The sequence below is a fragment of the Euprymna scolopes genome, chromosome 4, assembly GCF_053919585.1.
Source record: "Euprymna scolopes isolate OS-2025 chromosome 4, ASM5391958v1, whole genome shotgun sequence".
NCBI classification, from domain to species: Eukaryota; Metazoa; Mollusca; class Cephalopoda; order Sepiida; family Sepiolidae; genus Euprymna; species Euprymna scolopes.
In genome coordinates this window covers 63,075,841-63,092,364 of record NC_136485.1, presented here as the reverse complement: position 1 = coordinate 63,092,364, position 16,524 = coordinate 63,075,841, and the positions used below count along the sequence as shown (strand labels likewise).

Genomic DNA, 16,524 nt, shown 5'->3' with positions numbered 1-16,524 from the left:
AAACTTGATCAGCAATATATCTCCAAATAAGCAATAACTTAAAGGCAAAAACTTTCAAAAGAGGAATGAAATAATTTGCTCATTTTTATATCAACTACTATAATGACTGTGTGAGTGTCTTTCTCTTCATGTGGCAAGAAGCAATGGGAGCAACAAGAGAGCAAATTCAATACAAATGTCTTAGTCTAAATGATGTGCGTTCAATCGTATGCAGGACAGTACATTTTTACTTCAATTACATTCCAAAATAAAATTTTACCAAACAATAGCCAAGAAGAAAATTGATGTAAGTAGTTCATTGTTTGAATGTAAAAAAATGTTATCACATAAAAATGTTGGCTAATATTTTTCAATACATGATAGATTTGTTTGAAATTTGTACCATTTTACAAAAGCATTAAAGAACAATTCTAAACAAAATAAAATAAATGTCAGTTTTATTCTAGTAACAGAAGATTGAGACAGACAGAAACAGTTTCTCTTCATGCAAATTTATAATAGATTTGATTCCTTTATTGTTGTGTTATTGACTGGGAAACCAAAAGAGATATACTGTTGGATGTTTTTTTTTTGTCTTGTTCTGAACTGCTTCTATGTTGTTAGCATTAATACAGCACAGTCTCCTAAAATGATGTGCTTAAGAGTCTATGTAAAATAGGACAGATATGACGTTTCTGAATTTTTTGAGATGAGGATTGGTTATTTGTATTATTTGGATTCATCGGACTACTGTTTTCATCTTGAGTGTCATTTTCACATTTCGGTCGATATAACCTCTGACCTTCTTCAGGTGTGTATCTTGTGAAACTCGGGAATGTTTCTGTTGAACTCGGGGATTTGGACAGAATTTCGAGTTGAACCCTTTATTTACTTCATGGGGATAGTGTTCTCTTGTTCTGTGAGCCACGACTGGGTAAAGGTCCTAATAATTCACAATTATATTCTTCAGTCGCCCACACTGTGGATGTAACCTTCAACCTTCAGGAGAATATCACTTTTTACCATTGATTTTTCCAAGTCTCTAACCACTGCGCCACGGGTTCTTGCATCCCGAGTTCGACAGAAACGTTCCTGAGCTCGACAAGATACACCTGAAGAAGGTCGGAGGTTACATCGACCGAAACATTGTGAAAATCACACTCAAGATGAGAACAGTAGTTCGATGAATCCAAATAATATGAATAGGACAGATATGTTCTCAACTAGAGAACAGAAGAAAGAATACAGTCAGCTACATTTTTGTCTTGGATTGCTTCGATGTTGCTATATACTTAGATGGGTGACCGATCCTACCCCTCAAATGCCATTCATTGAATCGTTAATAAAATTTATAATTCTTTCTACAAATCCAATCATATCTGGTGCAAATAAACTTCAGTCTATACCTAACTTTTCCAAGTGTCAATCATAAATATTTATTTAAGATCACACCTCCTATTGATGAGATGATTGCCAAAGTGTCCTCATATAACATTAAATGGTAATGAAAAATACTGTTGAACATTTATAATTAAAACTTGGTGGACAAGCCATGCATTGACTGAAGTTTTTCTATCAAATATGGTTCGATTGCAAAAAGGATTGTGAATTTTATTCGTCATCCCATGGGTGACATTTTTTGCAGTCAACCTGTATAGTAAATATAATAGTCCTAGTCCATTGATTGTGATCAGCATTAATCAGATACTGACTGTCGATAATAGATCGAATTCAGGTGTAGCATTTATCTGTGGGAATTTTTTTTTTTTTTTTTTTTTTTTTTTTTTTGAAGGAAATGCCACCTTATTTTTCTAATAATTTTATGTTACAATGAAGTGAAGTACATTGCTATTTCTATAATATTAATCTCACCTGTCTGTTTAAATGTAAGTATGTATGTTTGTCTACTTAAAACTTTTGACAGAGGCGACAGAGTTTCACAAGATCGGTATCTTTTTGAAGCTTGACCTTTCGGACGACAAATATCGAAAAATTGGCTATAAACACTAATTCCTTCACCCTTAACTGGGCACTTTTCTACAAGGAGGGGTCGCTTTTTTCCACCAATATTTTCGAAAGTCATCCCCTCTTTTCGATTGACTAGCCTTAATTTAAACCTTTGCTACTTCCTGTTAGGTGTTTTTTTTTTTCAAGTCCTTTCCTCCTTCGCGGTACAGGTCTGAGTCTGCCTGCCTACTACCACTTTTTTTTTTTTTTTTCTCAACACACACCGCCAAACACCCGGGCAATGCTGGGCACCCAGGCTAGTTTATTATAAAAAGAAATTGACAGTTTGTAGAAATGTATTAGCCAATAGCACAACAGCTGTTACTAGTATTGATGTGGATGTATGTTTAATAATATCTTGTGTGAAAAAAAAAAATCATGTTACTTGTATATTTATTAAAATGGGGAAAAAATGCAAATAAATATTTTGTTTCCAAACATTCCTTTTTATTCAACAAAATGTAATTCATGCTGTTGACACTAATTTCATGACTATTTTACCAGTTAACGCTTTCTATATTTTTCACCTCAACTAATTTAAATGTTGTATGGATTTTGTAAATTCTTAAATATTTCAGTATTTATTTATGTCTGTATTTAGTTTACACAATTTCCAATTTCATTTAATCTTCATCTTTGTCAAGGCTTTTCTATTAATTACCTAAAATGACGTTTGGATATCAAATCTCAGTTGTTGGTTTGTGAAATTCATACTTATAACTGAATATTCCTTTAAACTAAAAAAAAAAAAAAAGCTGCATTGTGTATGGACTTTAAAACTTGCTTATAACAAATTGGACTAGTTAGATCTATGATTAATAGAATTAAGAGTTTAAAAAGAAAGAAAAGAAAAAACTACAAAAAATGACTATTGCATAATACTAAAAAAAAATATGTATGGTGTCTCAAAATTGTTTGTCATCTAATTAGAAAATAGATTGAAGCTATTGTTATGGAAGTCCATTTATATTAAAACAAAAAACACTGTCAAATGTGACTGACAGTGTCGCTGGTCTGCATCTGACATGGATTACAAAAAGGACTGATAGTTAGACTCAGTTACACTCGACTGTCTACATAACTTTATAATGCGATTTTTATTTTGATTGTGAAATTGTAAATTTCATATTGTTTTCATTGCATAAGACAAGAAAAGGAAAAATTTCAGTCTTAATTAATGTCACCAATATGGTGAACACTAGAAACATGAATGTTGCCAAAACATATATTCACCACTGCTTAAACCTCTTTTGTCAGTTTTTTTTTTTTTTTTTTTTTTTTACCCACATGCGCACACACTTTTATTTGTATAGATCAAACGTCAAACTTAGGTTCCCCTAAGAGCCATGAGGGCTATAAGTGACTGGTTTAATAAAATTATTGAATATTTTACTTACTTAGGAAGATACAGTATGCACACCACATGTTTATTTTTTATCATTCCTTCTGATAGTACACCAGAATTTCAAGAATTTGAAACCTTTTTTTTTCTTTTTGTAAATCAGTAAAGGTAGAATTCAGCTTTTTCTTTGAATTTAAAAAGTGCTTTTGCTATTTTCAGAAAGTTTTTTTTTTTGGGGGGGGGGTATCACTCAGATTTAGATTTAGTAATATTTGTTTTTTTACTAACGCTTCATCATGACCCCCCCCCTCTTCTTGAGAAAATATATACAGAATTTATCTCCCTTACTAAAATATGTTTTAGTTAATTGCTCTAAAAAAAAAAAAAAACAAACTAGAATGGTCTGGAAATAGGGGAACACTTACCCCATAGAAGTATCCATATGATACTGAGCTTTTGAAAATTTTTTAAATATGATGTATCATATTTATGTATAAAGAAGTTTACTTAATGAGGTAAATCTTGTTGCTTTTCAATAAATATACACAGGTTTATCCCAGTTTAGATGATAACAAAATTGCATATTTTGGCAGATAAATGATGAAATCATAGTATCTTTTATATGGGTCTGAAGTGTGCTTGGAAAGGGTACCATGTTTGACATGTCTCATTATTTTTCATTATTTTATTCTGCTTTTCAGAAAATAATTAAAATACAGAAAAAAGACATTTACAACATAAGAAATTGTTTGCTCATTGATTGTTTTTTTCATTATATGTCTAAAGAATCATTCAAGAAAAATATAAAGGATTTAAATATATTTTTTTATGGAAGTCGCCCCAGACAAGGCATGAAATTGCTTGATGAAAGGTGTTAATCCTAATCATGAATAGGAAGATGAAATAGAATCACTTCAAGACCAACCAAACCCAAAAGAAACACCCCCATCAGCTTTACATCTGTTAGACTCCAAACAGGCTAGCCAAAAAGTAAGCCCTTCAAGAGACCAATAGAAAAAGAAAGGGTTATAAGGTTGATTTACAAAAACCTCTTTCTCACAGAAGAGACATTGCGAGCTTGTCTCTGCTTTATCGTTATTTTCATGGCAAGTGCTCGTCTGAGCTCCAATCTATGGTCCCCCCTCGTCAAACATTCACGAGAAACACTCATCTAGCTGAAAACACTATCAATAGTTTTCCTCCACTTTTCACCTGTGCCTAAATCTAAACATGGATTCCATGAACAGAGCTTCTTTCTTAGAACGGCACATTTGTGGAACTCTCTTTTGTTGTTTGCCTGCTTTCCAGCTGACTACAATATGGCCGTCTTCAAAACCAAGTTCTTGATGAGCCATTCCCCTTAAGTAATCCAATTTACACTTCTAATGATTACTATGATATTATCCTTTTGCCTACTGTACACTCTTTAATCCTTATCCTCGAGTGGCCTCTGGGCCTTGATAAGTGGTGATTCCTTTGTGGGGAAAAAAAGATCTACTCTTAAACTGATTAAGTAGCTGGCCAGAAAGCCAAGGGGGGCGGGTATCATTACTCCATTATCGGTTGTTTTTTTACTGGTCCCCTGACTAAAAAGGGATTGTCCCCCTGACAAAAGAGGGATTGGACCTAGTAATTTACTCCCGTCTTTCCGTTTGTTTGTTCATTTATTCACACTTTTCTCAATAATCACTCCTTAGATTTTTTTTTTTTAATTTTGCACAAACATTAGTCATGGTGGAAGTAAATTTTTCACTTGTGTAGGGGGACCCCGCATGCTCAGCTTGTTATATTTTATAATATACTCACATATATATAATAATAAATACTTAAAAGAAACCCCATTACAGCTTACTAGTAAATCTGATAGAAGTATTTCTATCCCACACATTGCTGTATGTCTAGAATTTGAACATTAAATTTCTAAACACTTTTCAACGTTATTTGACAAAAAAAAAACATCTTACAAAATAATCTTCGCTTATGAATATTGTTAAACAATAGTGTCTTTCTTTATTATTTGTTTGCTTAGTATGCCTTTATAATATACTCTCACTCACACACATGCACACTCTCACACACTCACAGTCCCTCACACACACGCACACATACACAGACACAAAAATATATATTTAAAAGAAACTTATCTCAAAACCCACTGCTGTTTCACAATTGCGTTGAATCTTTTTGTTGTTGTTTTTAATTTGTGGTCATTTGTTCTTGATTAAAATTTCATATTTTATCATAACACAACTAGATTTTAGTACAATTTCATTTTAATTGCTGTGTATTTATGTATAATACTATAATATAATAATATATGCTATAATTTGTCTGTTGGTCTATTTTCGAAAAATACTTTAAAAAAGAAACAAAAACAGTTTCAAATAATGCAATAATAAAAATCTGAAGCTAATATTTTTATTTACACTTTTATTTCTCATTGCATTAACACCAGCAGAAGTGTGTGTGTCATCAGTCATTTTTATGTTTTTTTTTCTGTTTTAATTATTATTTTATTGCTTTTACAATAGCAGAAGATGAGCTAATGTTATTCTTATGCTTGCCAATATTAAAAGAGCCGTAAGATGAGGAAAAGTGTTGTATAAATTTTAACTTGACAACATGATAACGCAACTATTGCTAATATCCAGACAGACGTATTAACAATTAATTGGCAGGACTCTGTGGAAATTCCACACCGATTTTTACACCAATCGGTTAATTTATTGTATCCTGTATTAATAAAGTTACTTTTCTCCTTATATCTAATTTTCATAATAACTGAACGCTTTCTAAACAAGTTTTTGACAGTATTTCCTAAAGCGTGTTTCACAAAACTATTAATACATTTTATTCATGTGTACAAATTATTACATTTATTCCAAATCAAATGCTTCTTTCAAATAAGGTAGCAAAGAGTTCTACTCTCTGTCTATTTACTACTCACACGCAACTCATTGACACCATGTCCATTCCTTAATTGGTATAAATATTTGTTAGCATCTGTTTATTATTTCCTTTTTTATTTCATACAATTTATTACATGATATGCTAGAATTTTATCATAACAAATGCTCTAGCTATTTCACTTACATTATAGCTGGCATTCTGCTTGTTGATGATAATAATAATATTCCTTTTGGAATAATGTTTGTCACGGTTATTAAGAAAAATATGATTTATTTCTTAAAAAAATAATTGCCATTGCCAGCTAAATATTCTTTGAATCAATAAAACGATTCTGTCCCGTATAAAAATGATTATTAGCTAAATATTCTTAAAATCAGTAAAACAAAGGTCACTTTGTAATATGTATTTAATTGTGCTGGTTTACTCAACAGGACAAAAATTTGATTTTGGAACAATTCATTTTAAAATGGATCAAGTCAAAATATTTTGTCTAAGCAACATCAGATAAATCACAAATCTATATCAGACCATCTCATTTTTTTATTAGCATGAAAGGTGATAATATATGTACATATGAACATGAATTCCATCGCATATAAATAGGTTTTGTTTTTTTTCGCTTATAAAAAGTATTATGCATAAATGGAGGGGGGGATTTTGCATTCTCAGACGGCAATTGAACTTTGAGTTTCATCTTCGCACGAGTCTTGTTTGCTTTACGAATGTACCAGTGTTTTTGATATGCAGATTATAAAACATGCTATCGATACGTTTTGTGTACGTAGCATACAATAAAGGAAAATCATTTGTCAAAAGAAAGAAGAGAAAGAGTATTAGCAGCCAAATTTAAAAAAAAAATGACTCTAACTAGATTTCTATAAGACTTCTTCAGTGTCATTAGTGGCAGAAAGAGAAATTAAGATTGAGAGAGGGTTAGCTCCCTATAAGTAATCAAAATAAATACTGTTAATTGGATTAAATATGAAATTTCATAAAATCAATTGGAAATGATATTTTTATATTTAAGAACACAGACTAATATTTGTTAAAACTGACTGATTGAACATTTTTTTTTAATATATATCCTTTATATAAAAAACAAAAATAGTTTTATAGAAGGCAGAACAATGCAGAGCTGTATAACAAATAGGTTAACACTGAAGCAACTTAAGATATTATGGTGGAACCAGCTGTACAGTTTGTTTCACTTTATTGAATCAATACATGTGTGTATATATGTATCATCAAATACACACGCACACACATATATATGTATGTATATATTTCATGTTTTATTTATACCTAGCCTTCAATTTATGAAGCTAAATGTAATTACAGAGCATATAAAAAATAAATGACAAAAGTCTATCTTCCAAATTTCAAGATGTTGACCATCTTATTTATTCCTTTAAGTATGTTTGACATGCTGGCCTTGTTGATGAGGCATTAGAATACACCGACTGCCCCCCTGCAGAGAGTAAAAGTTCCTCAACGGGGCTCATCTGTTGACCATGGGTGGCAACTCATAATGCCTAAGGATGGGATCCTGGTGATTGAGCATATCATCTTCAAGGTTTTATTAGGACATGAGATGCAACACGTCACTTTGACGCTTACTTGGACTAAGACAGGCGGTTAGATAAGCCCGATCCAATCAATCGGTTGGTCATGACTAGCACTAAATCAGACAAACACAACAAGAAAATACATTCACATTCCCCATATTAGACAACTGATTTAGTAAGCAGTGACTGAGGGTACATCAACTTGCTGAAGAATGGATAAAACACAGCTGGAAAACTAACATCTTTTCTAGAAATGGGCCATCAGAAAAGACAAAGGAAACGCTAGTGCTTGAATCCATCAGCAGAATAAGTATTTCAAATCCACCACGTATGTTTGAAAGTCAAACACGCCTGATAAAGGGGTGACTTTCTGAAGTATATATCATCGTGGATATGCTAGCTGATCACCTAACGCAAGTAAGAACATATTACATGTAGTATGTTATATAAAAAATACGGATATATGATTGTACACATATACACACGTATTGATTCAATAAAGTGAAACTGCATTGCCGGTTCCACCATTATATTTTAAGCTGCTCCAGTGTGAGTCTATCCGTTACATCTCTGCATTATTCAGCTTTCTTTAATGCAAATTTCGTTTATATACACACTAGCGGAGGTACCCGGCATTGCCCGGGTGTTTGGAGGTGTAAAAGAAAAAAAAGTGTTAGTAGTCAGGCAAGCTCAAACCCGTGATGCGAAGGCGGAAAAGAAAGTGAAAGAAAATGTGAAATTTTACCGCTACGCTACAAGGCCATAGGAAGTGAAAAACGTTCAAATTTAGCAATGTCAATCAAAAAGTTGACTTGCTCAGTGAATTAGTTCACGCAGGGGCAGGAATGAAGGTTGGCTGAAGGCCAGTTCAGTTTTCTGCCGTTTCATTTATTTGTTTCCCCACGATGTTGGAGAAAACCAGTTTCCCACAAAATGGGAGTGTCCAAATGAATAGCAATTGTCTGTTATGAAGGGTTTCCCTCACATTGATCAAAGCTAATTGCTTTCTGGACATCCCTGGCAGAAAAGCCAGGAAGCTGCCATCGCTTTTTATTAGTTTTGCTTTTATAGGAAAAATACGAGAGGATGGAATAGCGTGAATTTTATAAAAGTCAATCAAAATAAATTTAGAGACGATGTCCGTTCGCAGATCGTAGATAATAATATCTACAATCTGCGAACAGACGTCGTCTCATAAGATCTAGGGAGTATATAAAAAGTTCTAAAACATAGTTACCTCCCTCCCCAGAACCCACACAAAAAAAGCCTTTGCTGGGCATACAGAAACGTGCGTGCCTCCTTTGCCTTTTATATATATGGAAGATTAAACTGCTTCAAGCATACTACTTCAGCCTCTTATATATCCTTTGTTAAGAAAGCTATTAAGATCACAGCAAGAGGAGATAGTTTAGCTCTTTTAAATATAAGATGAATTAATTAAACAAATAAGTTTGGCATGACTGCTTCTCAAATTTTCTTTTTCATTTCTTGAGGACTGAAAAAACAAATATCAGATCATTTCTTTCCAATGTTTCTGAATGGAAAAAGAGTGTTTTTTTTTTAACTGAAATAATTAATTAGTAATTCTGACATTATCTTTTTCACAGTAGTTTGTATTTTCCTATCATGACGTTGTCGTAGTAATATGTACTTTGCTAGTACAGTATGTGGTATCAGTTAACAAATGATTTGAATGTTTTGCTTTTATGATGACAAAGAGGCTCCAGGAAAAATTCCTTTATATTTCTAACGTCCGTTTTTAAACTTGGTAAACTGCATTTCTTACATGTTTTCTTAAATACATATTTTAATTTACAGCCAATATTTACACGCAAAGATTTCTTTTTTGGTAAAGTTTTCCATACTTGTGTTCTGCACTGTCATTGTGACTGTGTTGATGTGCCGTTTGAATTTTTTTTTTTTTATATTGAGTCACCACCTAAAGCGAACAGCTACTCAAGGATAAGGCTTGATGAGATAGATTATCAGTTGAAAGTCGAATATTATGAGAGGATTGTGAACGATGAATGGAATGAACAATATTTGATTATATAAAAAAAAAAAAAGCTTGACAAGTATTTGTTGCCACAAGATTTGAAAACGATGTTGTAGTTTTCAGGATAGCAATCCAATGGCAATGTGTTCCACTGGTGAGGAATTCTTGGAAAGAAACTATCTTTATGAAAATTTTATTTGGTTTTAGGTCACAACATCCTTGCAATGCGAAAGATTATAAGACCACATAAGCACAGTCCAACTTAAAGGGTGTCTATTGCTTTTGTAAATTCAGGATTTCTATCACTGCTTTATGAACAAAAGAACTTTTTTTTTATTAAAAGAGTAACTTCACGCTTTATGTTTTTTGTTCCTTTATCTGATTGCTAGAAATGTGAATGTGGAACACTGTTGTTATCACCCCTTTCATCAAGGAGTTTCATGCTTGAGGGAACCAAAAGTATAATGGCATCAACCGAAACAAGAGAAGAATCTTATGGAGAAGCTGTATGTCTGAATTATGTTAGACTTCACTTGAGAAGGATCATAGATTCTGTCATTGATGGAGAGCTTGAGTTGGTATTCGATCCACACAGCAGAGAATTGTCAAAGACTTCAAACCATTGCAGATTAGCTGTTCTCATTGGACATAATTCTTTTAACTTATAATTCTAACACGATTAGCAAAACATTTCATAACTTGAAATTTATTTTTGTTAATTCTGTAGTTGTTTTTTTGTTTTGTTTTCTTTTGTGTTTTTGTTTTTTTGTAACTTAGCTTTCTTTTCTATTTTTAGGATTAGCTTCTGCTAATTCAGCTCTCGATGGCATTCCATTTAAGATTGGTGGTAAATTTAAAGTACCTAATAAGGTAAGCACCATTTACAGAAACAGCATCCTTTAATTACTGATTAAATTTTCTATTTTACTCACATAATTTATTTTACTCTTGTGATGTCAAGAAAGCTTGTAACTGTTAATGTAGACATTGGTTACCTCCCTTGCTTCAGTTACATGGTTACCTCCCTTGCTTGTGGTGATATAAATAGGAGTCGGCCATCTTGGTTTAGTCAGTTCGTTCGTACAGTTTAGACAGACTACAAGTGTCTCAACAAATGGTAGCAGAGATATCCCTCTGTGTGCGACAAAACGAAAAAAAAAAAAAAAAAAAAAAAAAAAATTTTTTTTTTGTACAGCTTGTCTGTAGCACTAGACAGATCGGATATCGGATATGGCAACTTCGAACAAACAACCTCCATTGTTGGAGGGGGAGGATGTTTACGAGAACTGGAAACAAGACGTTGAAATGTGGTCGTTGTTCACGGATCTTTCTGAGGAAAAAAAAGGGCCAGCAGTGTTTTTGACGCTACCACCGAATATTAGAGAATGTGTCCGTGAATTGCCAACAAGTGACATCGGCGGACGAGATGGCTTGAAGATCTTAATAAAGAAACTGGATGACATATATTTAAAGGATGAACACACGCGCGCTTACATGACTTTTAAGCAATTTTACACTTATAAAAGATCGTCAGGTACCAGTATAAATGACTTTCTTGTTCGTTATGAGTTTTTGTACCAAAGATTAAAAAAATTCTGCATTATTCTACCGGAAGGAGTGCAAGCTTTTCTTGTTTTGAACGCGGTTAACATATCGGAAGAGAACGAAAAATTAGCGCGGACAACGTGTTCTGTTTTGACGTATCAAAACATGAAGGAATCGATAAAGAAAGTATTTGGTGACATTTATCGTGATGAAAATGTACCGGCAGTGAAATCAGAGCCCGAAATCGTCAACTATAATTATTCTAAACCGGGTAACAACAAAAGGCGTTTTCGTCGAGGACAATCTAATCCATGTGACCGAAGTGGAAACGTGTTGTTGTGTTAAAAATGTCAGTCTCCGAACCATCTAATTAGAGAGTGTCCTAGAAATACGCCCAGGTTTACGGAAGCGACAGAACAAATACACATTACGTTGTTCATTCAAGAAAATATTTATTTGAACAGTACAAATGAAAAAATCTCAAATCTTGTAAAGGAAACATTTGGAATGGCAGTCTTGGATTCTGCTTGTACTCGCACACTGGCTGGCGAAGTGTGGCTTGATGTTTATTTAGATACTTTAAATGAAAGTGACCTGCAACTAGTGAAGTATACGAACTCAGACCGGAGTTTTTGTTTTGGTGATGGAGTGGCTGTCACAGCAATTAAAGTTGCTAAATTTCCGGTTACACTCGGAGGTATAAGAGTTTATATCGAAGCAGATATTGTGAAAAACGACTTGCCTCTTCTATTAAGTCACAAATCAATGAAGACAGCAGGAATAGTGCTAGATTTCCGGAAAGATATGTGCTGGATTTTTGATAAATGTATTGAACTAAAGACCACAACTTCAGGGCACTATTGTCTCCCCTTAACAAATAAGTTGTTGGATCATAGTGGTACTAAGAACATTGTATTACATGTTCAGAATTTTGGTCAGTGTTCTTTCACAGAAAAAAAAAAAAAAGCAGAAAAACTTCATCGACAGTTTGCTCATGCCTCGAAGGAAAAACTTGTTTCCTTGGTTAAAAAAAGTGGCAAATTCAATGTCTCCACAAGTGATGCATTATCTGTCTTGCAGAGAACGTCTGGCAATTTAGATAACTGAAATACCTCTTGTATCATAACCGCAGTCAAAACACCAGCATCAGCTCCCTCATTCAGAGCAAGAGTCTCTGAGGCCAATGGGCTTTTTGTCACTCTGTCCAATTTCTTTGACGCCCAACACATGGGGGCCATTTTGTCATTGATCAAAACAAAGAAGAAGGAGGAGATCATCAAAAACATCTTTATGATGTGGATTACCTATTTCGGATCTCCTGTTCGTTTTCTGAGTGATAATGGGGGTGAATTCAACAACGAACACTATAGACAGATGAATGAAAATGAAAAACTCAACATAGAGACCTGTACTACTGCCGCAGAAAGTCCATTCAGCAACGGTACTGTAGAACGTCATAATTTGATAGTTGCTGAGGCAATGAAAAAAACAATTGACGATGAGAAGTGTGAACCTGAAATTGCCTTGGCATGGGCTATTTGTGCAAAAAATGCCCTCCTCAATTACTCTGGACACAGTCCAAATGAACTTGTATTCGGTTTCAATGTAAATACATCCTCAATTCTGACAGACCAGTTACCTGCTATGGAGTCCTCTACTACAAGTGACATGGTGAGAAAAAATTTAAATGCTCTCCATAGTGCAAGGAGAAACTTTTTGGAAGCTGAGTCCAGTGAGAGAATTAGGAGAGCTCTCAGGTCTAATGTCAGAACTTATGCTGATGAAGATTATGCTACCGGAGACCAAATCTATTATCGGAGGCAGGGTTTTAAAGGATGGCGTGGTCCAGCAAAAGTGTTAGGCAGAGAAGGCCAGTTTGTCTTAATCAGACATGGCGGAGCATTTTATAGGATGCATCCGTGCCAATTGATGAAAGTGAATAAAAACAACGAAAAAAGAACAAAAAAAGCTGAAATGCTGGGAAACACTACAGAAGGGAAGAATGAATACCTTTCAGTTGAGGAGGAGGAGTTGCAGAATCAAGTGGTAGAAAGTGAAGATATAGACAGAGAAGAAGTTGTTGATAGTTCTACCAGTTTAAGAGATAAGACTGAAAAACCTGGCCGAAATAAGACCATAACTTATAAAATAAATGGAAGTGGGGAGTGGAAGAAAGGAAAGGTTATGTCAGTACAGCCTAAATCAACTGGCAAATATAGTCATTGGATCAATATAGAACCTGAGGATGAAAACGGACTCCCCAACATGTAGCCGTGAAGCTATGCGAATGGTCATGCTAACCGCATCAATAAAGAATTGGATGCTGCAGACCATAGATTTTACCTCAGCCTTTTTGCAAGGTGGTATTTTAGAGAGAGATGTGTACCTGAGGCCACCATCTGATGTTTGTCCTAAATCTCAAGTGTGGAAATTAAAAAGATGCATCTATGGATTGAATGATGCTCCACGGGCATGGTACAAGAGAGTTACTCAGGCTTTGATTGAATTAAAAGGAGTAGCAAGTGCTTATGATAATGCATTGTTTTTGTGGCATGATATTAAAGGAAATTTGACTGGAATTCTTGCTATGCACGTGGATGATTTTGTTTTCTGTGGAAACACAGAGTTTGAAAGGGATGTGATTGCAACATTGAAAGAAAAATTTAAGGTGGGATCTCATGAAAGTGGAACATTCAAATATGTTGGACTGAATGTTAATCAACAGGAAAATGGGATCACTGTAGAACAAGATCTATATGTATCTTCCATATCTCCAATAGAAATAAGCAAAGGGAGGATACTGAGGAAAAATCATGAACTGAATGAAGAAGAAAAGCATGAGTTGAAGAGACTTGCAGGTCAGATGATGTGGGTTTCAACTCAAACACGCCCTGATATAGCTTTTGATGTGTGTAAAATGAGCAACACTGGAAAGCATCCCAAAGTAAAAGCCTTATTTGAGGCGAATAAAGCCTTATCAAAATTGAAATCCAAGAAGGGTTCTATAACATTTCCAAAATTGGGAAAGCCCTCAGATTTACACATTTTGTGTTATACTGATGCCTCTTATGCCAGTCTGGAAGATGGATCTTCACAGGGTGGTTTTGTTGTCTTTATTGGAGGAAGTACTGACAAAATGGCCCCCATGTGTTGGGCGTCAAAGAAATTGGACAGAGTGACAAAAAGCCCATTGGCCTCAGAGACTCTTGCTCTGAATGAGGGAGCTGATGCTGGTGTTTTGACTGCGGTTATGATACAAGAGGTATTTCAGTTATCTAAATTGCCAGACGTTCTCTGCAAGACAGATAATGCATCACTTGTGGAGACATTGAATTCCAACAATCTGGTAAGCGATCGACGATTGAGAATAGATGTAGCAAGGCTGAAGGAAATGAAGAGTAGAGGAGAGATACAGATAGAATGGATCAAGGGTTGTGATCAGGTCTCTGATTGTTTGACCAAGGCAGGAGCTTCGTCTGAGCTTCTAAGGGACTTGTTAAATCAGAAATAAATTATTCACTTGAGGACAGCAGCAATGTTAATGTAGACATTGGTTACCTCCCTTGCTTCAGTTACATGGTTACCTCCCTTGCTTGTGGTGATATAAATAGGAGTCGGCCATCTTGGTTTAGTCAGTTCGTTCGTACAGTTTAGACAGACTACAAGTGTCTCAACAGTAACTATCTCTTCAGTTAAGATGTTAAAAATTCCCAAACAAAATTGCATTTATTACATAAGAAATAGGAATTGTACTCCAAGTGCAGAAAGCTGAATCAGAGCGACAACTTTTCAATATAAAAAGCTTACTACTTCTTCATTCAGTTTTGATATTTAAGATGCTGTGAGAGTCTCAGATTCCAGGGCAAGCAACATCTCACATTTGTTCTCTATGCAGTCCAGTTCAAAGGTTAGACATCCACCAGGTTGGATGCCATCATATTGTTCCTTACAAACTCAAACCAAGTCTTCCTTGATTGATGATGCTCCCTTGTGTCTGAGATATCCAGACACGTTATGGAATCAATGCTGTACGTGAATGAATCCTCTGAAAATGGCGGACGCATAAACATCCGTAATCCTACTGATACTAAGTTTTTGATGAAGCATAATTGACGCCATCTTTTCTTTTAGTTTGCAGCCGTTTATCCATCCAACACCTTCATGTAGTTAATGTCAGGTCCTCAACAATTCACCATTTCAGACTACTTTTCACCATGTATATTAATTGAACAATTTTACTTAAGTAATAAGGAATGATATGCATAACTGTAGAGTGAATATATAGAAAGAGGGCTTTCAAACTCCTGCATCCACAGAACTTATCTAATGTGAAGACGTGTTCTGTTGCAAGTGTTGGCTCTTCAGTTGTACAACTTTCTAAAGCTTGTGCCATAATGCAAATAACCTTTAACCTCCATCAATACACATGGAAAAATTGAAATGGCTTGCTATATTTCAGTATTGGTATATATAGAAAGAGCTTGATAAGCTAAGAAAGAATCTTTTTAGATTTTTAAAATCTGATTAAAAATAAAAAAGTTATGACTATTTTTGCGCCTCACACGTTTAGATATTTTTTCCCTATTTAAGACCATATGCGTTTTGTCACATTTTTTACACTACTTTTTCAGTAAAAATGTTATATCTTTGTTAAAACAGAAGATTAAGCAATAAGCATATAAGTGTATTTTTGTGCAAGGAATTAGAATATGCTACTGAAAACCTATAAAAATTAATGGTTTCCAAATAATCTGCAGTAAATGCACACATAAATATGCTGCAATTCCTTAAAAAATGCAATGTATCCATTAAAAGAAAAGGAGTTAATTGAGATACATTTTTGCACTGTTTTTTTTTTTAATATCAAGTCAGAATTAAGAAAAGAAATTTGACTTTTGTTTAATTTGCTTGTTCTTCTATGAAGTCGGGATAACAAATAGATGTTGAATTTTTCTACCCATTTAATAACTGGCATTGGTTTTATAACTTGGTACAGACGAAACACTGATTTCCTAGCAGATGATTGTCTGACTCTTTTTTATTTATTTTTTTTTTATCCAGCCAAATTCACAAGAGGAGGATTTGCTACCACTGCCACCAGACTAGTTTACTGATTCAGGTGATAAGTCATCTCCCTCTCAGTACAGACCAATAAGTCTCCTCTGTGTTATGAGTAAGTT

General features: G+C 34.2%; 1 protein-coding gene across 1 annotated transcript in view; it reads left to right on the top strand.

Moving 5' to 3' along the window:
* The window catches only part of LOC145267969 (uncharacterized), a 159,960-nt gene that overhangs the window by 101,840 nt on the left and 41,596 nt on the right, over nt 1–16,524 (top strand). The window contains exon 3 of the mRNA XM_080123340.1: nt 10,596–10,669. Within this exon, the coding sequence (XP_079979466.1) occupies nt 10,596–10,669 (74 nt within the window). The remainder of the gene's footprint in view (nt 1–10,595; nt 10,670–16,524) is intronic.